The sequence below is a fragment of the Fusarium verticillioides genome, chromosome 4 (assembly GCF_000149555.1).
Source record: "Fusarium verticillioides 7600 chromosome 4, whole genome shotgun sequence".
NCBI classification, from domain to species: Eukaryota; Fungi; Ascomycota; class Sordariomycetes; order Hypocreales; family Nectriaceae; genus Fusarium; species Fusarium verticillioides.
In genome coordinates this window covers 1,261,306-1,283,261 of record NC_031678.1, presented here as the reverse complement: position 1 = coordinate 1,283,261, position 21,956 = coordinate 1,261,306, and the positions used below count along the sequence as shown (strand labels likewise).

The window sequence follows — 21,956 nt, the reverse complement described above, 5'->3', positions numbered from 1 at the left end:
TTGCTGGATGATCTCTGTCCCAAATATTAATATAGCATTAATATTTGGGACAAAGACAAATCTATCCTGAAAAACAGAGGGCGACAATTGATATAACACATATAGATGAATCACCTTTGCCAGAATAAATCACATGTGTCCTATCTTTTGATTATCCTTTTTGGTTCCTATAATCACCCAACATTGCAGCAGGCATCGGGCTATCTGACCGACATTTTACACATTCTCTCATAATGACTACTGCTAAACTGAAGCCAAGCAGAAATATGCTGCTGTTCGTTGTCTTTTTACTTTGCTATTAATACAAAATTTCTCGCTATTTTTGGTATGCTTCGTTATGAGCCATCATCAAGCGCCATATGGCTGACCATGATTTTACCATTCATGACATGAATTCGTTGCCAAATCCCAACCCATGCTATACTTTCCAATCATTTCCAAAATTGCCACCACTTCTTTTCCTCGCTGGGCTGTCCTCTCCGTCTCAAGACCTGCTCGTCTCGCCCTCTAATGCGCCAGAAATAAACAGGTACACCAGCTACCACGAAGAACACGACGGCGATAGTCTGGAAAGGCTGTGCAAAGACAGCGCGGCTGAGGAGGAAGAGACTAACGCAGCAAAAAATAATAGGCGTCGTGATCCAGGTCTTGTATGGTCGTACCAGTCCCGGCTCTCGCACGCGCAGGATGATCAGACCCAGGACTGTGAGGAAATAGAACGTGTAGCCTGCAACGCCATAAAAGGTGACGAGAGTGCTGAACTCGCCAACGACCACGTAACCAACTGTAAGAACAGCGTTGAGAGTTAGCGCATAGACTGGCGTATAAAACAATCCAGCATCTTCATCGCCGAACATTCTGCGCATCTTACGCGTGAACCAACTTCGAGTACGCTGCGTGCTGAGCTCATGCTCGTGCGGGCTGCCCCCAATACCAATAGTGCCAAAGATCGAAGGGATGTAGCCCTCTTTCCCAGCCACATATGCCAAACGACTAGAGGTGAAAGTCGAAGAGTTGAGGGCACCGAAACAACTAGCGCTAACGATGAGCGCGAGAATAAGTGAGCCTACAGAACCAAACACTCGGTTGCCAAACATGACAGCTACTGTGTTGGACCCATCCATGCTCTCGAGAGGAAGGACAAGGAAGTAGGCTATGTTTGCTAGCACATAACAGAGGATGACCAGAGGCATGGCTGTGTGGATGACTCGGGGTAGGTCTTTAGTTGGGTTCTTGAACTCCCCAACGACGTAATTTGTCTGGACTATGTTAGTTACCAAGACTTGCCATCCTGACTACTACAACTCACATTGTCCCAGCCATCATATGCCCAAAGACCGGCATAAAGGGCGAGAGCCCAAGCAGACATGTCGGTCGATGTGTTTTCAAACAGCTGGTGCGGCTTCCACTCAACTTCCGACTTGCCCTTGAGGGTCTTTCCTGTGATGGCAACGACAACACCAGTGACGGTGACGCCCAGCAAAGCGATAAATTTCATGAACATGAGCGTATCGTTGACACGTGTGCCGAGCTTTGTAGACACACAGTTCAAGAACGTTACAATGAACAGACCTACAAGCGCAACAGCCTTGTTGATCCAGGGGCTTACATGCTCAGCGTCAGGACCGATGAAGGCTCGAACAAAGTATTCGCCCATGATGATGGCGATGATAGCGGCACTACCGGGCTTAAGGACCAACATGGCAACCCATGTAAAGAGGAAGCCTATCACCTCGCCAAATGTCTTGGCCAAATAAACTTGAGCGCCGCCATTGAGGGGGATCGCTCCTCCAAGCTCAGCGTACGATGCAGCGCCTGTCCAAGCGAGTATACCGGCGATAATCCAGACGAGGATCGCTGCACCAGGCGACCCAACTCTTGTGCTCACAGATCCCGGCGACGAGAAGATTCCCGAGCCGATAATAAGTCCCACTATCAGCGACAATCCGTTCAAGTATGTCAAAGTCTTGTTCTTCTCCAACGATCCTCCTCCCAAGCCGCCGCTCGGCCTCGATCTTGATGTTGGTGCTCCAATGGGAGCGTAACCTTCGGCACCAGCCGAAGAGCTTAAAGGGAACATATTGGCGGAGAAGTCAAAAGCTGAGGATACTGAGTACGATCGGTTCATCCTGTTTGCAGGATTGGCACTGTCGAGGGGGTCATCTTGTTCGAGTGACAGTCTCCGCGACGACGATATGCTGGGCCTTGACGAGATCTCTGTAGCCCCCTCTCCGTTGAGCTGACTTGAGCTGGCCAAGGAAGCGAGCTCCAGCGAGTCTCTCGTATTCGACGGGAGTCCGTAAGGCCGCGCCATTGTGGTGTCTGTGTAGTTGTCCTTTCCCCCTCTTCCCAGCGACTACTTAATTGACCAATCCGCCAAAATCGAGGAACCGAGAGTATTCAATTCGAGTTTTTCAGCTGTGAAAGACTGATGCGCATCGCAGTTCCTTGTCGCGCAAACTTGGAATGAATAGTGTTGGGCGATCGGCGCCGAAGGATGTGAGGAAGCAAGATCTGTGACGTAGAGATCTCAGTGGTCGGTAGTTGTTTTGAAGCCTTTTTGAAGCAGTCGAGGTTAAAAAGATGGGGTATAAAAGCACAATTAAGAAAGTATTCGTATTCGTCAATAAATTGATTGATTGATTGATTGCTCATGGACTCTCTTCTTCGTTCAGTACCAAAAAGGGGCAATGTTTGCTTCGTTATAGTGGAACATAACAAAGAAAGAGGGCCAAGTTGAAAAGATAGGAGTCGGCTTTACCCAACTCATGACAAGGAAGCTTCTTTGTCAATGCAAGTGCTGCTTCGCTTTTCCCTTCCGCGTATAGATCAGAAACACATTACCACTCTAGCCCAACCCCCTTGCTCTATTCTGTGGAACCCAGCCACTTGCACCGCCACACACTGATTAGTCACTTCCTTTACCATTAACGTCGAGTCCAGCTTCATCGCCTTTCCAACAACCCTTCCGAGAGCACCATAACACCATGGGCTCCGACGATTATGCTGCTGTCGGTGGTGGTGGTGCCCTGAAACTCAAGGGCGCCAAAATAAACAAGAAAAAGAAGAAGCGCGATAAGACCGATCTTGAAAAGAACCTCGATAGTGGAAACAAGGACGAAGAGAAGAGAAAGAAGAAGAAGAGTGAGGATGGAGAAGAGCAAGAGCCCCACGGTGAGGATGATGAGGACAACCCCGAAGTTCAAAAGACGGAGGCTCAAAAGCGCCACGAAGAGATAAAAAAGAAGAGGGCAAGTCTTTCATTGCCTTATATTGTTGAAACCATGCTAACAAGTCTATAGCTGCTCAAACTCGCCGAGTCTTCAAGTTCCCGACCCGAACTTCTCAAAACACATAAGGAGCGTGTCGAAGAGCTCAATACTTACCTGTCTAGACTGAGCGAGCATCACGATATGCCCAGGATTGGCCCTGGTTAAGGATATCAGGACAGGAGGTTGAGTTGGTGGCGAACATGTGTAGGCGGATGGCTTGGAGTTGTTGGCGCTTTTAGTTATATCCTCGAATCAAATACATTATTCCCACAAATCATTTCTGTTGTATTGATATACAGCATAATCAGAATCGGTTACGCCTGGACGCGCGTAATGTTCACCCCGTGCCGGGCTGAAAGCACGAAGGCCCTGTATCAGAGAGTAAAGGTTACGACCACTATGCACTAGATGATTCCCGGTGTTTTTACGTCGATTGGCTTGACAGGGGAAAAGAAAATGGAATGTGCAATATGCAAACTCAAATGCTTGTATTCGCTCATGTACTATGCATTTTAAATACGATCCATGTTCGGCATATATGCTGGACGCCATTAATGAACCAAATCTCCCCCAAGATACAACCGTATGTGGAAGTTCTTGTCTATTGATTAATCCCGTCTGATGCTTCCCCCAAGTCTATTATCCTGATTTTATACCCATGAAGAAAGGACCGTGATATTCGTAAGGATGAACCCATTCTGAAGAAGCTGGTGGTTGCAATGGGGCCATAAGTTCGTTCGCCACGGGATCTGCGTGACATTTTGGTTCGGTTTAAGGTGAGGTCGATGTGTCAATAATCCATTTACAGGAGAATGAAACCACCAAAGACCATACCCACGACTGCGGCAAGAACTGAACCGGCGGATCGAGGAGCGGCGTTCTGAAGGTCAGGGTCGCTGCCAGCAGTATTTTCGGCTGAGGGGACAACCTCAACCCAAGAAGTCGAAGTCAGGGTTGTAATACCACCATCTTCAAGCGTAGAAGTGAAGGTCTTGGGCACTGCACTCGAAGTTCGTCTGGTACCTGTTCCAGTCACAGTGCTTCGTGCGGACTTGGTCTCAGTCGCGCTTTCGGCATCTTCTGAGGTTCGTGAAGCCTCGTCTGTCTGACTTACGGTTTCCTGGTCTGTCTCTATGTTAGCATATACGCTCAGATGGTAATCGTTTGCAAAAGTGTGTAGTCAACGCAGAGGCAATCAATGGTCAAAAGGCATTTTCAAGTTTTGGCGCACTTGCGAAAGTCACGAAGTCAAGGCATCAGGTTGTGGAGATGACACGAAACAGTAATATCACAACAGGTTTGGGGAGTTGGATTCGCAGCAGTGTCCCTGGAAAGAGCCCTGTTGCTGCTCGTCCGTCCCACATACCGGTAGTCGTCTCTGTCTCCTCTGAAGCCTGGGAGGCTGTTTCCGACTCTTGAGTTGACCCGGAAGCTGACTCAGAAGTTGAATCGGGGAGGACAGTGGTAGCTTCGGCGACAGTGGACGAGGGAACGGTGGCAGTTTCGATAACAGAGGAAGTATCATCAAGGGCGGTGGATTGAAGGGTCTCACCCGAAGAAGCCGTCTCGGACGGTAATTCAGAAAAAGAGGAGGTATCAGGCAAAGAAGTTCTTCGAGTAGACGTACTGGCAGCAGTGGAGGTTGCAGCACTAGGAGCAGAAGGATTGGAAGTTGAAGCACGAGAAGAGGGAACAGTCTCAGAAGGTTCCTCTTCCGAAACGGACGTACCAGTGGCAGTGGCCTCGGAATCATCGGTGGTCGATTCAGGGGAAGAGTCTTGAGTGGACGAGGGTCGGTTCTCCGTGGTCCTGCGGGTGGTTCGCTGTGTAGAAGCGGCTGAGGATGCAGGCTGAGTAGGCTCCTCTTGGGATTCCGTGGCAGAAGGAGATGCTTCAGTAGCTGAGTCCTCGGTAGGTTGGGCAGTGGCAGAAGGTCGGCCTGTATCCGGGTTAGAGGTGGGTTCCTCAGGTTCTGAGCTCGCAGGGCGCGAGGGTGAGGAAGGCTCACTGGTGGCAGATGGCTGAGTAGCTGACGGTTGGGCCTGGGTGTTTGAGGCCTCATCTGTGGCGCTGGCCTGGTCGGTTGGCTCTCCGGCGGTAGCGGAAGGCTGAACAGCAGTCTTGCTAGCCTCGTTCGTGGGTTCATCAGCCGTAGCAGTGGGTTGCTGCACGGTGTTCGAAGCACCACCAGAGGCTCCGCCTGAAGAGCCGCCCGAGGGAGCATTGGAAGCGCCATCAGAAGCGGCATCGGTAGGGTCAGTGCCCTGCGCTGTATCGGTAGGTGGTGGTGTGTTTTGTCGTCGAACCATCTGGGCCATGGAATCGGAAAGATTTGGTCGATGAGCGTTCATGCCATGCTTTCCAACATCACTATGGCGGAGATGTCCAGGGCAGAATCGGGTAGCGCCTCCAATGGATGCTACACCGGCGCCCAGAAGACAGCAAGCGGCCAAAGCAATCAAGGCCTTGCCAGCTGGGGATATCCTTCTGGTCTTTGTCCTTGGGATGGTCTGGGCAGATTCCGAATCCTGGAGTAGTGCTTCCTTTGACGACATGGTCCTCTCTTCTCGGTCAGTGCTCAACAATCCTGCCTCCATGCTGTAGTCGTTCTTGGTGTCGACAGATGCCATGATGTAGAAGTGAGTGAGGAGGTTTGAAGGAAGGGAGAAGGTTGAGTTTTGTAAGTTGAGCAGGGTGATATCAGGCCTGAAGAAGACTGGAGACGGATATGCAGAGGACGTTTAGCGGCTGAGAATAGTCCAGAATTGCGGACCCAAGACAGATGGCAGCTTTTTTTGGGTTTGCTATTTGGGGACGGTACGAGAGACGACTGGCTGAGAGCAGGTGGTGAGGTTGAGGAGGCGAGATCTCAGACGGTGAGTGGTGAAGACAGTGCAGCAAGCAAGCTAGGGTTCAACAACGTGCAGACGACAGCCAGCAAGAGGGGTGAGTGATTCCCTTTATCGATGATGAAGAGTGTCGTGTGCCAAGCAGACAGGAGGTGGCTCTAGCGTACAAGAGAGGAGTCTGCTCGGGTCTATGAATGGAGCACAGCTGGTGATGTGAGGATGAGAGAAGCAAAAGGGACCAAGAAAGTGAAAGGTGTGCCGCCTGCCGGTACTGCACAGTACTGTAAGCAATTGACAGTCGACCGAGGCGTTGCGGAGTGTGAGTGAGGGAGTGGAGGAAGTGGAGGCAGTGGAGTGAGTGATGGGTGTTACACGAGCTGAGTCCGTCACGTCAGGCCAACTGCGAGATTGAACTCAACTTCAGGGCGAAGAGGAGAGTTTGGGTGTTAAATGCAGCCTGTGGTGGTAAATCGTGGTTAGGTGAGGGGATCTGTTCTGTCCTGCTAAAAGCCCCGAGACCTAGACTGGTCTTGGCAAGAGGAGGCTGAGCTGCAGACAACTATCACAATGGCCCAAGTATGCTGTTTTCTTATTTGCTGCTGTGACTTTTGTTTTTTGTCTGCTGAGTGGCAAAGGCCCAAGGTTGTTGGAGATCTAGACAAAAATCGCTATGGGTGTTTCTTTTTTAGGCTTGGGCGGGAACCGCTTGCAGTTTTCAACGACAGCCACTCGGGCACTAGGCAAAGAGCTAGGTCTCGTGTAGCGCTTCTGTCGTCCCGCCAAGTTCAGCCGGCGGCCGGCTACATCCTCCGCCTACTACAAACCCAGTCGCAGAGACCAGAGGGAAGGGCGGGTTAAGCTCTGAGCAGCCCGGGGAGCCTGGAAGGGATGGGCTTTGGTGGAATTTGGGTGCCCAAGGGCGGCTCAACAAGGCCTGTCTAGCCTGTGTAGCCCTCATTTCTTGTCAGTGAACACAGTGGAGGTCAGTGCAAGACATGAGGCGTAGTGACTGCTTGACCTGAAGTTGACCAGAGATTGAGCTGAGGCACTGACCGTCTGATAACAAGGGCACAACTGCTCATTCTTGGAACATCCAATTGCTATAGAAACTTGATAACGGTTTCAGCCATTGTTTAGTAATTATTGGCCATACAGGCTGGGCCATCAACAGAAGTCGGTTGTCGCAATTCCGATATACCACCACCTTTGGTATGGTTAGGTCTTGGTTCTTGGTTCTTGCTGCACAGGCGTTCATTCAACTCCATCACCACGTAAACGGTTGCACGAGTAATTTTGTCCGTGGGGCCACCGTTACCACATCCGTTGACCCCCCTGGTACCTGTCCTTCCGTTGCTCATACGGCGGCGTCTCATCAACCCGTTCATACGCCGCTAGGATACGGAGCTTCATGAGCTTTGTGATGTCACCGTGGATGTAACGGCAGATGGACAGGCTTGTATAAGAGGAGCCAATATTGTGTGATTGTCTCCGTATGAGCCCATCGTCCTGCCCTTCGTATTCTTTAAAAAGCTCCCGAGACCCATGGGAAGTATGTCATATCAATTGACAGGTTGGAGGGGAAGGGTAGAGGACAGTAGGAGGTCAAGAAGGGGTAAGAAGTCGCCTCGTTCCCAGGTGAATACGAGGAATCGCCATAAAAAGCTGAGCATCGAGGCGGGTCAACATTCGGGCCCAAGATGATGCTTTTTTTTGCCCGCATGGCCCCGATCCTCATTCCATGTTTGACCCACCTGGTTAGTCCCCTGAACCCTGCCCCTGACCTTGGTGTTGTCTTTCCATCTTCATCTTCTCTTATCCAACCCTTTCGAAGCGTTGATCGTGTCCTGCAACTTGGGGCTGCGATTATGAACACAATCAATTGACCTGGTCTGGCGGTATGATCGCCAACGTGCAGCAATGGTGCATATCGGCCATCACTGATCAACCAACTTGTCTGCGTGAACCGCGTTGCTGATGTTTAGCCATGAACCTTTGTCCTATGATACGCCAAGTTTGAGACATGTAATGGTTGCTCTTAATTGTCGTGATAAGAAACCAGGTGTGATATCTTACAACTCTGAACTTGATTATTCGTGCCAACTTCTTTGTTCCTATGACGGATCGACACCTTCACCAACTGCGATGACGGAGATGCGCAATATCAAACTGTGATACGATGGGGAATTTCGGTTGATCCATGAGATGGAGTACGGAAACGTGCACAGTCCTTGGCTCCGCGGCGTGTCCGTCCAAACGAAGCAAATTTTGGTGCCAAGCAGAGATGATGTATGCAACCGGATCTGGCGGCTCAACAATTCTGTGTCAGAATTGAATTGTTATTGACCGTTGATGATCAGTTGCTGCGAAATGATGCTCAGCTAAATCGTGTCTTTCATTCACAAAGCTCCACGCGGCCTATCTCGTTACCCGTAAAGTCGATTCCGCCAACGTGGACCAGCGCATCTGGGAACAAAGAGAATGGCTGGCACAGATGAAATTCCATTGGGTCGTGTGCAGCCATGTTTGCGCTGTAACCCCAGCTTTAACGATTAACCAAATCGCCGTTCGAGTCACTACACCCAAACTCGGAGCATGAAACTCCAGCCTTCTGTGAGAGCAAAAATACATACTAACTGTGTTTTGATGTCTTCTCTGAATGACGGTCAGCTAACACGCACACTTACGAGATGTGTCTTGGTTGTGAGACGCACCAATGCAGCCATGGAGGCCTAGTAACAGTCATTAGACCAACCACAAACCACAATCAGAGACAAATTGCTGTCAAAGTGCAACTGTCTTGGGACAAGCAAGTAGCAAGTTGACTTTTGGGTCTTAGATCCAACTCTTATTAGCACTGGATCCATTTGGAGCTATGGCTTGCAGTAGGTATGAATATGAGTGATTTCATGGTATGGCGATAGTTGGCAAGGCCAAATCGCTCACTGTTTGGATACAGTTTGTAGACGATTCATCGGATATAACAACAAGGTCCAGTTGACTGACGTATGTATCATCCTTGTAAATGCTGGATACCTTAAGACTAGAGGGCGATTGCGCACTGCCTGCCTGCGTGTGCTGAAGGTCCAGGATGGGCGTGGGGAGACAGCTGAGAGTCCCACTGGCTGAAGGTTGAATGTATGTCTAAATTTAGACCACTCGGAAGCCCCAGTGGTTCGATCCGTCAGACGTGCGATACGATCTGATTGATAGTGAGTGACACTCGCTGTTCTGGTGCTGTTGAGTTGTCGGTATCGTCATGACTATTTTCCCGTTGTATCCAAATGTAAACGAAACAATTGTGTAGATTTCTCTTCCCATGCGCCCAGTAAAGAAGGTTATGCATATGATTTTGTTCCATTCAGTAGTTACATCTTTCTCCTGCTCTCCAAGGGATGGAAAAACAATTTGAGTTTGTTTTCTAAGCCAAGGGGTGGAGTCAAGGCGTTTTATCGAACAAGGAGATATTTAGCGATGGATTTGGAATGTTACAACATCAGTATTCAAATCGTTTAGAAATTGGCAAGAAACATCAAGGGAATATGAGATCAAAACAAGTGTAATCCATCGAGTGCTTTAACTGTCATTGAATATTTGCCTCATAGCTATAGGGTATTTCTGTCGACTTGGTCAATTCGATTGTGAATTTGTTGAAGCCGGATGAGGTTACCCGCATATGATAAGGCATTGAGCCCCCTCCAAGAGAGGTAAGAAAACTCGACATCTTCAATGCCAAGTGATAAAAAGACTTGAGTAAATCTAGTATTAGTTTAGCAGGATTCTTGCCCAATTATTTTTAGCACTTGAAGCCAAGGTCCAAAGTTTTCCTGCTCCCCAAAGCCACTATCGATTGACGTGGCTCATGAATGGCCGTGCCTTATTTATGTATGCATGCTGCTGACTGATTGAAGTTAGCTGACGAAACACCCGATGGACAAGTCCACTGTCACATGTGGACGAGGACAGATGCTCGAGCTTCTTCCAACAAAATCGACGACGTGGAGATAACTCCACTGACAGGAATAGTCTCCGATTCAAGCTATTCTCACTCTCTTTATTGATCAATTTGGTCCTTTTGTTTGCGACAATCCCCTTGAAACGTGATTTGAGGCGCATACGCAGCCCTGTTGTCTTCCCATGATCGATATCGAGGTACCTTGAATACTCTCGTCATGACAGAGCATCTCAGCCCCGACTCTCTAATTACTCTCGACCCCGACGAACAAGACAGCCTCCGAGTTCGATCGCGATCGCCTCACCCGTACCATCACCAGAATACAGACCTTCCGCATCTCTCGGATCGTTTTATACTGAGGAACCGCCAAGCGCAATCCGCCAAGACCAGTGACGATGCTCCCCACGAACCCTCGCCTACGACATGGCCAAGTTTTCTCAAGGACTCGCCGCAGACGAGCGATAGTGGCTCCGAAGCCGACGACGAGCATTATCTAAAAGGCTTACCGGCGCCAAAAGCCAACCTGCACAAAGGATTGAGAGGCCTCAATGAACCGCTGTCTGGCTCTTCAACACCTCTTCCGTCACCGGCGCTTTTTGATGGTCATGTCATTCGCACCGTAGACAAGCTGCCCATGCCTACCGAGACCCCGGAAACGAAACGTCTGCTCGAAGCCCTTAAAAAACGAAGAAGAGTCGTTGTTCGACGCATAACTGAGGCTGGCATTGTTTTAGCGCTGGGCCTCATGGTAGCCTCAAATTCCCAGGTATTGCAGCTCATAAAGATCTGGGGAAAAGGTATGCGCATTGCCTTCCTTCTTATAGCCTTGACTTAACCATCATAGATATCCTACTCTGTGGCCTTGTATATGCGGGACTACTCGCTCTGTATCCTGTCCGAGTCGTCGCTTGGGCATACCGTAACAGGACACCATCTCACCCAATACCTCTCGAGCTTCCTGCGCACTTTGACCCCGCGCCCATATTATACCCTTCGGCAATTACTCTATATGTCTCGCTTCTTATTTCGTCAAGCAACCCAGCAGCGATATTACCTAACCTTATTCTGAGCCTGGCTTCCATTCCGCAGAGCGTTATTCCCAAGGCCGATCCTTATGCTACATATGATGTGTTAGCATGGGGCCTAACTTGCATCCCATTGATCTGGAGTCCAAAGCAGCGTGAACACTTCGAAAGCAAGCACCCAGAATCCTTTATTTCAGGAGAAACAGCTATTCTGCTGTATCCTCTCCACCAAACTTTGTGTGTGACATTGCACTATCTCACTACAACTAGTCTCTTGACGGCTGAGCTCCAGCTCCTGTCAATCGCACTCATCAACGTTTTGCTTTTAGCTTCTTCACCCCAGGCTCTGATTCTCAAAGCCCTGTTGTGGGGTGGCGGCCTTTCTCTCCTCTTCTTCTGTGGACGTGTCATAAGCTGGGGAATTGCTCTGGCCAGAGTGCCGAAATGGAGATTTCGGAGAGTGTCAGTCTCCCAGCGGCCACCACTCTGGAAGAGCTTCAAACAAATTTTCTCGCTACGACGGCTGAGGCACGAATTATTAAGACCAGAGTATGAGGATGCTGTGTACGATACCATTGGCTCATCCGAGGACGAGGCAGGCCCATTGTTCAAGAAGCCTACTCGAGTTCAAACATTTCGACCAAGCTCCCCGAACCCAGCAGAACCCGATAGTGCTCCCTCTTCACCCACGGCTACAGATGCTTTCGGTAACTGGTCTTTTGCACGGAGACATACCTTACCACACCTTGATCATGGAAACCGACGCAACGCGACGCATACCCCTTCAGGGCGCAAAAAGCGAGCAACTTCCATGTCCGTTCGGCCCTTCTTCAAGCTTACTCAAGAGCAAGCGACTATGAGGAAATGGCTTTATGCCGGATACGTCTACTTGAGTATCATCACTATCATCCTTGGTGGCATTCGAACTTATGTACAATGGTATGCCCTGGATGGCAATGAGCCTATTGGTTGGGCTTTGGGGTATCTATTTGGTGACTGGTCATGGTTCCGATATCAAGTTGTCAGCCTGAATTTGGAAAGATGGATTTGCCTGCCTACACGAATTGACCCTACAGAAGACAAGCAATGTCACTCTGGTTGGGTACAGCACGTTCGCCATAACGACTTTGGAGAAGCAAACACTCGACTTCTGTTGAGTGCCTACTGGATGGGCATCCTGATTCTGGGGCTCATTATCGTCTTCCGCCTGAAGGACATCTATGAGGTAGATACACGGCGGAAGGTGTTTCACTTTATGATGGTTGGCATGTTTCTGCCCGCAACCTTTGTCGATCCCACGTATGCAGCTCTTGCCCTGTCTCTAATTCTTGCGGTCTTCTTGATCCTGGATCTTCTGCGGGCAAGTCAGCTGCCTCCACTATCAAAACCTATTGCCTCATTCCTCGCACCATACGTCGACGGCAGAGATTTCCGTGGTCCAGTTGTCATCTCGCACATCTTTCTTCTAATTGGGTGCGCAATCCCTCTCTGGCTGGGCCTTGCTTCTCTGCCACGCTCTGGATCTGGCTACCTCTCTGGTTGGGAAGTCACAACTCGAGATGTCAGTCTCGTCTCCGGAGTCATCTGCGTGGGTTTAGGAGACGCAGCTGCTTCTCTTATCGGCCGTCGATATGGACGTCGGAAGTGGCTCTGGGGAGGCGGCAAGAGTCTTGAGGGCAGTGTCGCCTTCGCTGTGGCTGTCATGCTAGGACTTGGTGCCGCCAGTATGTGGCTGAGAATCGGTGGTTGGCCTGCTGCAGGTGAGCAGCCTGGAGTGATTGCTGGCACACGAAATGCTGCGATGTGCTCATCCATGGCGAGCTTGACGGAGGCTGTTCTTACTGGCGGGAACGACAACGTTATCGTACCAGTGGTGTTGTGGACATGTGTGAAAAGCCTCGGTGTTTGATACAAAAGTACATCAAAGGTGGCGTTCCATTGGTTTCCTCAGGACTGATGCTTCATATAGAGAGCAAAGACATGGCAGACGGCTGCATAGACGACGTAATGTTCATGACAGACTTCAAGATAGTCTCAATTTAGGGTAGTTGTTTCCCTGTATGTTTTAATTATACCCCTTTTCCAATTACAATAATGTAACTCAAACTCTCTCATGATATCTTATGCTCTCCCGACACCAGCGCCCATGCACCTATGTTATGCTTCCGATTCTATATGTTAAACTAGTTTTACATTATGACATGAGATCCTCCAGGATTGCCTCTAGCTCGTCTTTTCTAAATGGCAAGCTCAGCAACTCTGTTCCCAGAGCATCCTTCATACTTGTGATTATTTGATGATCGTGGAATCTAGTCTTCGTTAGTCGTGATTGTGTAACGGAATGTGGCAATGAACGTACTCTTTCAGCAGGGTTCGGAAAGCCATCTCAGAACTGCAGATGAACTCTTCCACGGCCTTGTTGTACACCATTCGATACTCAACACCAATTGGCTCATCGCCGCTGTCGCCCTCCTCCTCAATAGCAATGAGCACCTCACCCACCAAGAGGCGGAACAGATTCTTGGCGTTCTCGGGCAAACTTCGTAAAACAAACGCAACGCCTTCTCTACCATTGACTCGGTGAGCATTCCTCCCGAGAAGCTCATGTACCTCATCCACAACATCCAGCTCGGCGCCATATGGGGCAAAGGTCGTACAGTCGTGGAACGCCATGTTAAACGCAGATCGCACACCTATGTCCCACAGTAGTGTAAAGTCTGGTGTATCAGCTGAGCACACCAGCCTTATTTGAGGATGCGCCGCGAGTTGCGCCAGAGCAGATTGCGAGCCAGATTTACGAAGAGGCGCTGCATCGATTGAGTTGACAACCAGAGTCAACGTTGATGACGTTGTAGCGAGGTGTGAAAGAATGGCAGGGACCATAACGGCAGGTTGCGTTAGAGGAATGCGGTGACTCGGATCAACAGCCGTACCAATTGTGCTCAATACCTCGCGCATAGTGGTATTGTGGGCGTAACCATTGATTATAACAATCTTGTCCCCCTTCTCCTTCCTAATGGTAGAGTACAAGTGACCAGCAAGCTTGTGCAGGAGACGTCGCTTCGAACCATAACCATATAGACACAAACTGAACCCTTGCGATAACTCAAACGCCCATTGCGGGAATGATTCGGCATGTAGACTCTCCAGAAACTCGATATCGGCCTCATGGTGATCCTGGGTTTCTCGCATAATAGTAAAGTATTCATCGTGTGTAAGTAGAGCGAGTGATCCCAGAGTATTATTCGAAGTCTTGGCCCGCCCAGGTTTGTTGTGCGCAAAGTATAATTCGTGAGGAGGCAGGTCGCGAGGAGGAGTAGGAGATCGAGCTGGTGCTTTCCGCTGAGCTTTCCGGCGAGGTGTTGATTTCGAAGGTGTCGGAGCTTCATCTACACCTGATGCTTCTGTGAAAATGGCAATATCGCCCTCGAGCGCTTCTTCGTCTTCACTAGATTCGTAGATTTGCTGCGCAAGGCCATCGTATTCCTCCTCATCTGTAAGGTCGTCGCCAACAACGTGTTCTATGAGAGCTCTCGTACTCTTTCGCTTGGCAGATCTGTCTGCTCCTCCTCCAGGTGTTCCTCCATTCAAAGCAATTGACGTTTTCTTGTTTGGCGTTTCAAAAAGCGCAGTACGGGTTGCTTTCGGTGTAGGAGTTTCGCCATTCACAGGCTTCTTTGGTGGTCTCCCTCGTCGTTTTGGTGCAGGTTTAGGGGTTTCATCTGGGTCGACTCTTGATAATGATTCGGATGAGCTTGCATCACTGTCTCCTATCACATCTCGATGTATAACCTCTGTATGGCCATTCGTTCCGGTGGTGACTTTGGGTGAATGATGAGGTGCACTTCGTTGTCGCTTTACTGGTGATGTTTCAAGGTCGCTTTCGGGAATGGATTCGAGATCTTGGTGCCCTCGCTTTCGTAAGGATCTTGGAGGATCTTGTTGAGTATCAGGCTCAGGCGCTGCCTTTTTTGGAGGCATTATGTGATCGTTGAGGCTGGCGGAATCACTTAAGTCCCCCAAGAGCCAAACTTTTTGTAATTGTTGATGTAGTTTCTAGAATGGGTAAAATGAATACAGAGCCCAGGCGCGTGGTAACTACTGGTAACGCGCCTGCTAAATTGGTAGTGGCGCCTGTGGCGTCAGTGCATGTGGCGTGAGCTTCACTTTCAACGACAATTCATTGTTTCTTCACATGTATTTGTACCTAGACAACGACGATGTTGAATCTAAATTTATCAGCTTCATTAAATATCACAAGGCTTATCTTTAGGCCGAGTCTGTGTCTGCCTCATCACACAGTCTCAACTTTCAATGACTTGCCAATTCCTCTTGAAAAAGGCTTGCAAGAAGATGGTCGCAAAGTAGAGATCAAGGCTGTTGTCCTCGACAAAGACGATTGCTTTGCTTATCCTGATAGTATCGAAGTGTATGACTCTTACAAGGTGCCTATAATTTGTGCTCACTCTGATACTCAAGATCGTCTGCTAAACTGAAGCATAGTCTCACTTTGAAAAGCTAAGGTTGGCTTATCCTGGTCGCAAGTTACTTGTGGTGTCAAATACTGCTGGAGCAACGTCGTGGGATAAGAATCTGAAGCTAGCTGCTGAGGTTGAAGAGAACACAGGAATCACTGTGCTCTCGCACTCGGTCAAGAAGCCAGGTTGTGGGCAGGAGATCATGGAATACTTCAAAAAGCACCCAGAGACAGGAGTGACGGAACCTGCACACGTTGCATTCGTCGGTGATAGACTGACGACCGACATGATGCTTGCAAATATGACAGGAGGGTGGGGGTTTTGGGTGAAAGACGGAGTAATACCTCTGGAAAAGAAGAGTATCGTGAGTCGCTGTCTGCCCCTCAACAGACGATAAATCGTCGTAAGGCAACAACTGGCAACAACTGACAGCACTAGTTCTCGAGATTGGAACGACCTTTAGCTTCTTTCCTCTTTGCTAGAGGTATTTATGCTCCTGAACCCCGCAGCATCTTTGAGGAGTAGCTATGTCGGAAGGTGTCGAAGGGAAAATTCAGAGTCAAACGGCTCGTCTGAACTTCTACGTTTACAATGAATCACAATGCGATCTACGCCATTTTCATTCATTCAGTACGGGCACCTGACCTTTTATAAGCATTTGCATGGCTTAAGCAGACAACGCAAACGGGACTGAATCACTCATCTATTGTCCTGAGAGTCTATAAAGCTGCGTTCGTGATCTTCATTCTTTACTCTTATCTTCTTTCCGCACTGCCATTCTACAAAGGCATCGTCGCTTGCCCTGTATACTTTGCCTCTCGTTCTTCGTTATCGTCACCTTTTTATATACTCGTTTCTTCACTCTCCTCTCTTCTTTGGTCCACCCTAACATTGAACCTCAACCATGGGTGGAAAGACTTGGTCTGTAGACGAAGAACGAATGCTCTGGGAAGTCGTTGTTCCTCGCTCAGTAGCTGCTGCTAACCCAGCTGATCGACGCATGAGCTGGGAGCAATGCGCTCGATATATGAACGACAATGCTGGTGTCATCGCTCAACGCAACTATACTAAGAACATGTTATGTGAGTTATCCACACGCTTCCAATACCTTCTAATGTCTCTGCTGATTCCGATAGACGAGCATCACTACCAGAACATCGTCAAGGGCGGTTCTTCTCCGAATGCTGGTCCATTTGTTGAACGTCACCTTCGCTTGATCGGTTAGTCTTGCACGATCTCCCCCTCGGTTCCAAGGTTCTAATAGATAACAGAATGGTACAAGAACCATAGATCGCCTCCACCGGCTAGTCCCCATCCAGTTTCGCGAACCTCTCAAAACCCTGAACTTACTGCGCTTTTGAGCCAGCAGTCGAAGCCCAAGAGACGACGGGCCAAGAATACAGCCAAGACTCGAGTCGCGGAGAATCGAAATGCACTGCCCACTATCAATGAGCATGGACCTGGACCTGGGCCGAGTGGCTCAGGCACATCCAACGTCCCATATTCTCGTTCATTCGCCCCGTACGAAGGGACTCAGCAGCAGTCTTTAAAAGAAAACCAGTTGGTCCCCGTTGACCCAAGGGCGAAGTATGCACTCGACTTTCGCCCGTTGCCTAGAACAGTGCGCGCTGCTAGACCAGGAGGCAACTTCTTGAGCCGCCCCATGGAGAAAGTGGAAGGTGGACTTTGGCGCCTCGTCCCTGAAACTCGAGAGAACGAGAACCCTGGAGATTCAATGTCCGTGGTCACCCGAAACAGCAATGTCCAGACTCGACATTCCAGGGCGCAGGAGGAAAGCTCATGGGCTCGGCCATATACTGTGGCCCCTCAGCAGGCCCCTCAGGGACCTCAGGGACCTCAGGGAGGTGGCCTACCTTCTATCCGTCAAGCATTTCCTTTCATCAACTTTAGGCAGCCTCTGAACTCGGCTCCTTTTCATGAGACATCACATCAAACTCGCAAGCGCGGCTACAGTGGTGGTCAGGACCAGAATCAGGCCCCCAAGCGACGAAGACTTCCTGATCACCCTGTCCCCCGTCAAAGCAATTCGCAGCAGCCGAACCAGAGAAAATAAATCATGGATGATTATGGACGACGGTTTGGCTCACAGTGAGGCAAGACGACGCAGACATTGGACGAGGACGAGTGAGAAATTGAGAGTGGGACGGAAAGTGTAGCTAAAGGGGACGCGTGAAGGGACTTTTCTTTTGAACTTTGAAGATTTGTGGCTAGGAGGATGATTGCTGAGACTTGACCAGAGGAAATGTATTATTAGAGCAACAACTTGAAGGCAGCAGTTTGTTATGACAGCCTTGTTGATATTTAAACAAACAACAGTTTTGAAATTCCCAGAATTCATTGTCCCACAAGTCAGTGATCCCAATCTCGTTTGATCCTTTGCTTGTTCTTCTCCCTAGCTTTTGAAACATTGAGCTGATTGTCTGTTCGGGCCCGCCGAAATCGGCATGGTGGGGCCGGATCTCCGACAACGCCCCCCGAAAAGCGGTGGCCCTTGGCAGAAATAATCCTCCCGAAAGATTTCCCCAGAGAATCTCAAGCCCATCCGGCTGTAGCTAAACCCGCCCTCCCACTTTAACGACCCGTGTTCATCATCTCATCTCATCACAACTATGAACTTCCCGGGAATGACACCCACAGGCGGCGCTGCCGCACCGCCTGCGATCGGCGGACCTCAGGATCCCAACGTCAAAGCTGTACGTGGATGCGCAACTTACTCGGGATTTCGCGGGGCGCAAAGCTAACTCTCAGAAATATAGGTTCAATCTGCGATGGAGTCTTGTTTTGGAAAGTCAGTCATGTCGGGAGTTATGGGATTCGGTATGGGTGGTTTATTTGGAATGTTCATGGCCTCTGTACGTTCTTTGGCGAACTTAGAGCCGTTATCCCAAGCTAATATCTCTGTCAGATGTCCTACGATACACCTTATCACACAGCCGCCCCCGGTAGCCCACAAAGCACAATCACATCGCTTCCTCTCAAGCAACAACTCAAGATCGGATTCAAGGATATGGGAACACGATCATGGTCCATGGCTAAGAACTTCGGAAAAGTTGGTGCTTTGTACTCTGGCGTAGAGTGCGGCATCGAAGGCCTGCGAGCAAAGAACGATCTTACGAACAGTGTCGCCGCCGGATGTTTGACGGGTGGCATTCTGGCCAAGAATGCTGGCCCTCAAGCTGCTGCTGGTGGCTGTTTGGCTTTCGCAGCCTTCAGTGCGGCTATCGATGCATACATGCGATCACCACCCAAGGACGATTAAGTGCTAGCAGCTGATGCAAACAAAATTGGGGTTCGAATGAGTGGGTTAAGAGATGTTTAAATACGCTTGGATTTTCTACAGACCTGGGAGTTTACGGTAATCATATTTCTAGAGCATAGGGCGGCGTTGGGAGACGGACTCCTCTCTTTCGGAATGTTTGCCACTGTACGTACGAAGGTGGTATAAGGATAGATATGGAGATGACGATATGGCAATTGTATTAACAGGTATTTTAAGACCCAAGCTTTATAGAGGAGCTGCTCGTGTACCCACGAGTCTACACTGTAATCTTAGCAAAAGAATATATGTCTGCAATGACTGCCTATCGCATAATTGCAACTTGAAGACCCCTTGTTCTTAACGCCGCGCTTTCAAAAGAGCAAGTAGCACACGATCTGCTTTGGACAAACTCAGGCTTAACTTGCCTGGTATACTTGGAAAGTCCCAAACTCCCAATAAGCATTCTCAAATGCTTCAGGGTTGTTGGCGACGAGATCAGTGCATTTGCCTGAACCTGAAAATAGTCAGCATTATGTCCTTCCAAGTATATGAGCCAACTTACATCCAGAGTCGTCCCAAACGTGATAAACAAGACTACCACACAGGTCGATATTGGCAATGATGCTCTGGTTCTTGAAATGCGTGCCAATGTCGCAATGCGTGTTGGGAAAGTCGGCAACAGCAGTACCCCAAGTGTTGGGTTTTGGGCTGTTTCCTTTGATATCTGATGGTATAGAGTCTCTACCGAACTGCCACATGCGAATGCCTTCATGCCGCCATTCAACCGCCATCACGCCTCCTCCATTCTTGTTGAAGACGGTACCGTATCCCGAAGGCTTTGAAAGAACGCCACAGCCTGCATTATCGTCCTTTTCGTGGTTGCAGTTTTTCTGTAGTGTCTTTCCTGTCTCCTCGCGGCGTACGTCCATTGAGCAGTCGCCAGTAGTGTGCAAGGTCATTTGATTCCCGTCTTCAGCTTTGTTTGTCGACTCCATCACATCAATTTCTCCATGGTTTGGCCAGTTGTAACGGTCAGTAAGCCAAAGGGCCGGCCATGTGCCACAGCCATAAGGAGTATGCTTGACGTCGAAGATGAAGAGGCCGTTCTCGTATGTCTTTTTGGACTCGATTCGGACAGAAAAGCGACCCGTAGACGCATTAGGCTTGCTGCTGGGGCCTACAGAAGTGTCGACTCGGAGAACGGCAGTGCTAGGCGTAACATATGTGAGATTCTGGAGTGTATTAGGTGAATATGATCCAAAGCAGTAACTTGTGTTGTGGCCGGTAGGGGTTTCTTACAAGTTCCTTTGCTTGCGCTTCTGGAACGTAATGAACGAAGCCCTCAGCTGAAAAGAAGCGTTAGTATTACAACCCTGGAAATCGAAGGTAGTCCTTACTGGGGTCGTATCCTGTGAAATAGTTGAACTGGTCAAAGAAGGATTCACCTCCATCTAGGCAGTGGTTAGCGGATCTTTGTATTTCCAAATTGAGGATGACAGCCACTTACATGTATCTTCCAAGCTGTACGATAATGGTGTGTAGTCAGGATAAATATTCTTTCTAGCTCTCTCCACAGCGATGGCGACAATTATTATCACTATAACAATGATGACTATGATAATAGCGGCCCAGATTCTCTTTCGCCAGTATCGAGGATTCCACCAGGGCATTGATGAGCTTGCATGGCGGATTTCCTGGCCTTTTCGAGCCAGCATTACCTCGTCGTAAATTGGAGGTATCTCTCTAGGCTTGACGCCAGATGAATACATCGACATGTTGGTGTAGTTGAAGGTGGAAGAACTGGGGCAATGGGCGAGTGAAGAGTTGGAGTTGAAATTGTTTGCAGCAAGTGATGAATGACAAGAGGAGAAGAAAAGCAAAGAGAAGAGAAGAGAGTTGGTGATAGATAGAATGGAATGGAATGCAGTGTAGAAGAGATATGTGTTGATGGAGATGGATGAGTTGTCTCAGCCTCGAGTGCACCACCTCAGAAGCATGAGGTACCTTATGAATCAAGTTTCCTTTTTTATTCACAGGAAGGAGGAATTGAGGAATGAATTTCTGTTGAAACATTTGAAGGAGCAAAGCAGCTCTCTTCCTTCCTTCAATACTGTGCAGCTGCAGATAGGTAGTCGAGCGCACATCCAGGGCAGCCCGTGAGCGATTCGCAGTCCCTTTCTATAAGACTCCTGCCAAAGTTTATTGGGCATTTGGCGTAGGTATCATGAGCAGCAAACCACTATAAAAAGGGTACTTGACGGCACTCGCGCCGCCGCCCATGGGGCATCCTCCACATGCCGTCTTTCCGATCTGCCTACTCCCTAGCGCGTGCATCCTTTTGGTGTGGGCTGAAGTTCGATGGCTGACGATGATATCCGCGTAGCCGTGCAGCCGTGTTAGCCACGAGAAATGGGGAGGGTTCAGGGGTAAACACTAGAGACCGCAAACAAAAAACCACTGATAAGTCAGAGTCTCAGCGCCGTTTCCGAAATCACTACAAAAATAGTTCGTGTTGATTGCATTATCTACCTGTCTCAAGGGATAGCTTAAACTCGGAGAATGGCTCCTAGGAGATAGTGAGACGCGTAATCTGCAGACCAATAACTGACAGAAGCGTGTAAACTCAACACTATCATGAATCGACGACCGGAAATACGGCCTGGCAACGCGTCATTTTACTGATCTCTTTATTTATAATCTCCACTGAAAAGAACGAGCTCGAATTATTTGAGTTCGAGAGCCCAGTGGACATTGTCTTATTTTGGTGCCGACGCTAACAGAAATTGAGGATAACTTACACAGGCATGAGGCGTACGAGACATGCCGTGAAGCCGAGAGCCGCTTACAACCTGTCTGAGGCCTGAGGGGATACAAGATGATGCTGTCGCGTGCAAGGGACTCGGCTACTATTGTAACATAACTAACTACCTAACTACTTACAGATAGCTCCTCTAGCTCCTATAAGAAGTATCAAGGGAGCGTTTGAAATGCTACCAAGTATCACGCCTCGCTCACTTATCGTCAATGTAATGTAACATGTGAAGATCTCTGATTCCAAATCCCACTCCGCCAGCAGATCCTCGACTCTAATGACGATAAA

General features: G+C 49.1%; 9 protein-coding genes across 20 annotated transcripts; 5 read left to right on the top strand and 4 right to left on the bottom strand.

Annotated features, from left to right (window-relative positions):
- Nucleotides 1-134: 134 nt before the first annotated feature.
- On the bottom strand, nucleotides 135-2,761 carry FVEG_04760 (hypothetical protein). Its single transcript, XM_018892644.1, has 2 exons — nucleotides 1,310-2,761; nucleotides 135-1,259 (listed from the first exon to the last, which is right to left on the bottom strand). Exons 1-2 carry the CDS (start codon nucleotides 2,312-2,314, stop codon nucleotides 432-434), a joined length of 1,833 nt encoding a protein of 610 aa, XP_018749368.1. The 5' UTR covers nucleotides 2,315-2,761; the 3' UTR covers nucleotides 135-431.
- Nucleotides 2,762-2,799: 38 nt separating this feature from the next.
- Nucleotides 2,800-3,625, top strand: FVEG_04759 (hypothetical protein). The gene is made up of 2 exons (XM_018892643.1): nucleotides 2,800-3,251; nucleotides 3,303-3,625. Exons 1-2 carry the CDS (start codon nucleotides 2,988-2,990, stop codon nucleotides 3,435-3,437), a joined length of 399 nt encoding a protein of 132 aa, XP_018749367.1. The 5' UTR covers nucleotides 2,800-2,987; the 3' UTR covers nucleotides 3,438-3,625.
- A 104-nt stretch (nucleotides 3,626-3,729) lies between these two features.
- FVEG_04758 (hypothetical protein) lies at nucleotides 3,730-9,954 on the bottom strand. 11 transcript variants are annotated; one of them, XM_018892633.1, is made up of 4 exons: nucleotides 8,833-9,954; nucleotides 5,281-8,773; nucleotides 4,639-5,211; nucleotides 3,730-4,397 (listed from the first exon to the last, which is right to left on the bottom strand). In XM_018892633.1, the coding sequence occupies exons 2-4, from the start codon at nucleotides 5,900-5,902 to the stop codon at nucleotides 4,075-4,077; spliced, it is 1,518 nt and encodes a 505-aa protein (XP_018749357.1). In that variant the 5' UTR covers nucleotides 5,903-8,773; nucleotides 8,833-9,954; the 3' UTR covers nucleotides 3,730-4,074. The 11 variants fall into 11 exon arrangements, with proteins under 11 accessions (XP_018749357.1, XP_018749360.1, XP_018749363.1 ...); XM_018892637.1 differs by having other exon boundaries at nucleotides 4,825-5,211; XM_018892640.1 differs by having other exon boundaries at nucleotides 4,900-5,211.
- Nucleotides 9,928-13,368, top strand: FVEG_04757 (hypothetical protein). 2 transcript variants are annotated; one of them, XM_018892631.1, is made up of 3 exons: nucleotides 9,928-10,870; nucleotides 10,918-13,014; nucleotides 13,068-13,232. In XM_018892631.1, exons 1-2 carry the CDS (start codon nucleotides 10,291-10,293, stop codon nucleotides 13,005-13,007), a joined length of 2,670 nt encoding a protein of 889 aa, XP_018749355.1. In that variant the 5' UTR covers nucleotides 9,928-10,290; the 3' UTR covers nucleotides 13,008-13,014; nucleotides 13,068-13,232. The 2 variants fall into 2 exon arrangements, with proteins under 2 accessions (XP_018749355.1, XP_018749354.1); XM_018892630.1 differs by having other exon boundaries at nucleotides 10,918-13,368.
- On the bottom strand, nucleotides 13,120-15,158 carry FVEG_04756 (origin recognition complex subunit 2). Its single transcript, XM_018892629.1, has 2 exons — nucleotides 13,458-15,158; nucleotides 13,120-13,407 (listed from the first exon to the last, which is right to left on the bottom strand). The coding sequence occupies exons 1-2, from the start codon at nucleotides 15,077-15,079 to the stop codon at nucleotides 13,293-13,295; spliced, it is 1,737 nt and encodes a 578-aa protein (XP_018749353.1). The 5' UTR covers nucleotides 15,080-15,158; the 3' UTR covers nucleotides 13,120-13,292.
- A 160-nt stretch (nucleotides 15,159-15,318) lies between these two features.
- On the top strand, nucleotides 15,319-16,101 carry FVEG_15535 (HAD superfamily (subfamily IIIA) phosphatase; the record flags this gene model as incomplete). The annotated part of the gene is made up of 3 exons (XM_018904672.1): nucleotides 15,319-15,543; nucleotides 15,602-15,940; nucleotides 16,015-16,101. The coding sequence occupies 3 exons, from the start codon at nucleotides 15,319-15,321 to the stop codon at nucleotides 16,099-16,101; spliced, it is 651 nt and encodes a 216-aa protein (XP_018749352.1).
- A 379-nt stretch (nucleotides 16,102-16,480) lies between these two features.
- FVEG_04755 (hypothetical protein) lies at nucleotides 16,481-17,650 on the top strand (the record flags this gene model as incomplete). Its single annotated transcript, XM_018892628.1, has 3 exons — nucleotides 16,481-16,658; nucleotides 16,713-16,796; nucleotides 16,848-17,650. The coding sequence occupies 3 exons, from the start codon at nucleotides 16,481-16,483 to the stop codon at nucleotides 17,648-17,650; spliced, it is 1,065 nt and encodes a 354-aa protein (XP_018749351.1).
- A 480-nt stretch (nucleotides 17,651-18,130) lies between these two features.
- Nucleotides 18,131-19,210, top strand: FVEG_04754 (hypothetical protein). Its single transcript, XM_018892627.1, has 3 exons — nucleotides 18,131-18,290; nucleotides 18,354-18,449; nucleotides 18,503-19,210. The coding sequence occupies exons 1-3, from the start codon at nucleotides 18,207-18,209 to the stop codon at nucleotides 18,854-18,856; spliced, it is 534 nt and encodes a 177-aa protein (XP_018749350.1). The 5' UTR covers nucleotides 18,131-18,206; the 3' UTR covers nucleotides 18,857-19,210.
- Nucleotides 19,050-21,386, bottom strand: FVEG_04753 (endo-1,3(4)-beta-glucanase). The gene is made up of 5 exons (XM_018892626.1): nucleotides 20,364-21,386; nucleotides 20,254-20,307; nucleotides 20,156-20,202; nucleotides 19,419-20,088; nucleotides 19,050-19,370 (listed from the first exon to the last, which is right to left on the bottom strand). Exons 1-5 carry the CDS (start codon nucleotides 20,629-20,631, stop codon nucleotides 19,273-19,275), a joined length of 1,137 nt encoding a protein of 378 aa, XP_018749349.1. The 5' UTR covers nucleotides 20,632-21,386; the 3' UTR covers nucleotides 19,050-19,272.
- Between the last annotated feature and the right edge of the window lie 570 nt (nucleotides 21,387-21,956).

Coding starts and splice junctions, on each gene's coding strand:
- FVEG_04756 (XM_018892629.1), bottom strand. CDS start 15,079: ATGCCTCCAAAAAAGGCAGCGCCTGAGCCTGATACTCAACAAGATCCT. Junction 13,408..13,457: donor TTCCGAACCCTGCTGAAAGA/GTACGTTCATTG, acceptor AACGAAGACTAG/ATTCCACGATCATCAAATAA.
- FVEG_04753 (XM_018892626.1), bottom strand. CDS start 20,631: ATGTCGATGTATTCATCTGGCGTCAAGCCTAGAGAGATACCTCCAATT. Junction 20,203..20,253: donor TTTCACAGGATACGACCCCA/GTAAGGACTACC, acceptor GCTTCTTTTCAG/CTGAGGGCTTCGTTCATTAC. Junction 20,089..20,155: donor AAGCGCAAGCAAAGGAACTT/GTAAGAAACCCC, acceptor AATACACTCCAG/AATCTCACATATGTTACGCC.
- FVEG_04754 (XM_018892627.1), top strand. CDS start 18,207: ATGAACTTCCCGGGAATGACACCCACAGGCGGCGCTGCCGCACCGCCT. Junction 18,291..18,353: donor AGGATCCCAACGTCAAAGCT/GTACGTGGATGC, acceptor TCAGAAATATAG/GTTCAATCTGCGATGGAGTC. Junction 18,450..18,502: donor TTGGAATGTTCATGGCCTCT/GTACGTTCTTTG, acceptor TATCTCTGTCAG/ATGTCCTACGATACACCTTA.
- FVEG_04758 (XM_018892632.1), bottom strand. CDS start 5,902: ATGGCATCTGTCGACACCAAGAACGACTACAGCATGGAGGCAGGATTG. Junction 4,398..4,638: donor GGAGACAGAGACGACTACCG/GTATGTGGGACG, acceptor ACATAGAGACAG/ACCAGGAAACCGTAAGTCAG.
- FVEG_04757 (XM_018892630.1), top strand. CDS start 10,291: ATGACAGAGCATCTCAGCCCCGACTCTCTAATTACTCTCGACCCCGAC. Junction 10,871..10,917: donor CATAAAGATCTGGGGAAAAG/GTATGCGCATTG, acceptor TAACCATCATAG/ATATCCTACTCTGTGGCCTT.
- FVEG_04759 (XM_018892643.1), top strand. CDS start 2,988: ATGGGCTCCGACGATTATGCTGCTGTCGGTGGTGGTGGTGCCCTGAAA. Junction 3,252..3,302: donor AAGAGATAAAAAAGAAGAGG/GCAAGTCTTTCA, acceptor ACAAGTCTATAG/CTGCTCAAACTCGCCGAGTC.
- FVEG_04760 (XM_018892644.1), bottom strand. CDS start 2,314: ATGGCGCGGCCTTACGGACTCCCGTCGAATACGAGAGACTCGCTGGAG. Junction 1,260..1,309: donor CATATGATGGCTGGGACAAT/GTGAGTTGTAGT, acceptor AACATAGTCCAG/ACAAATTACGTCGTTGGGGA.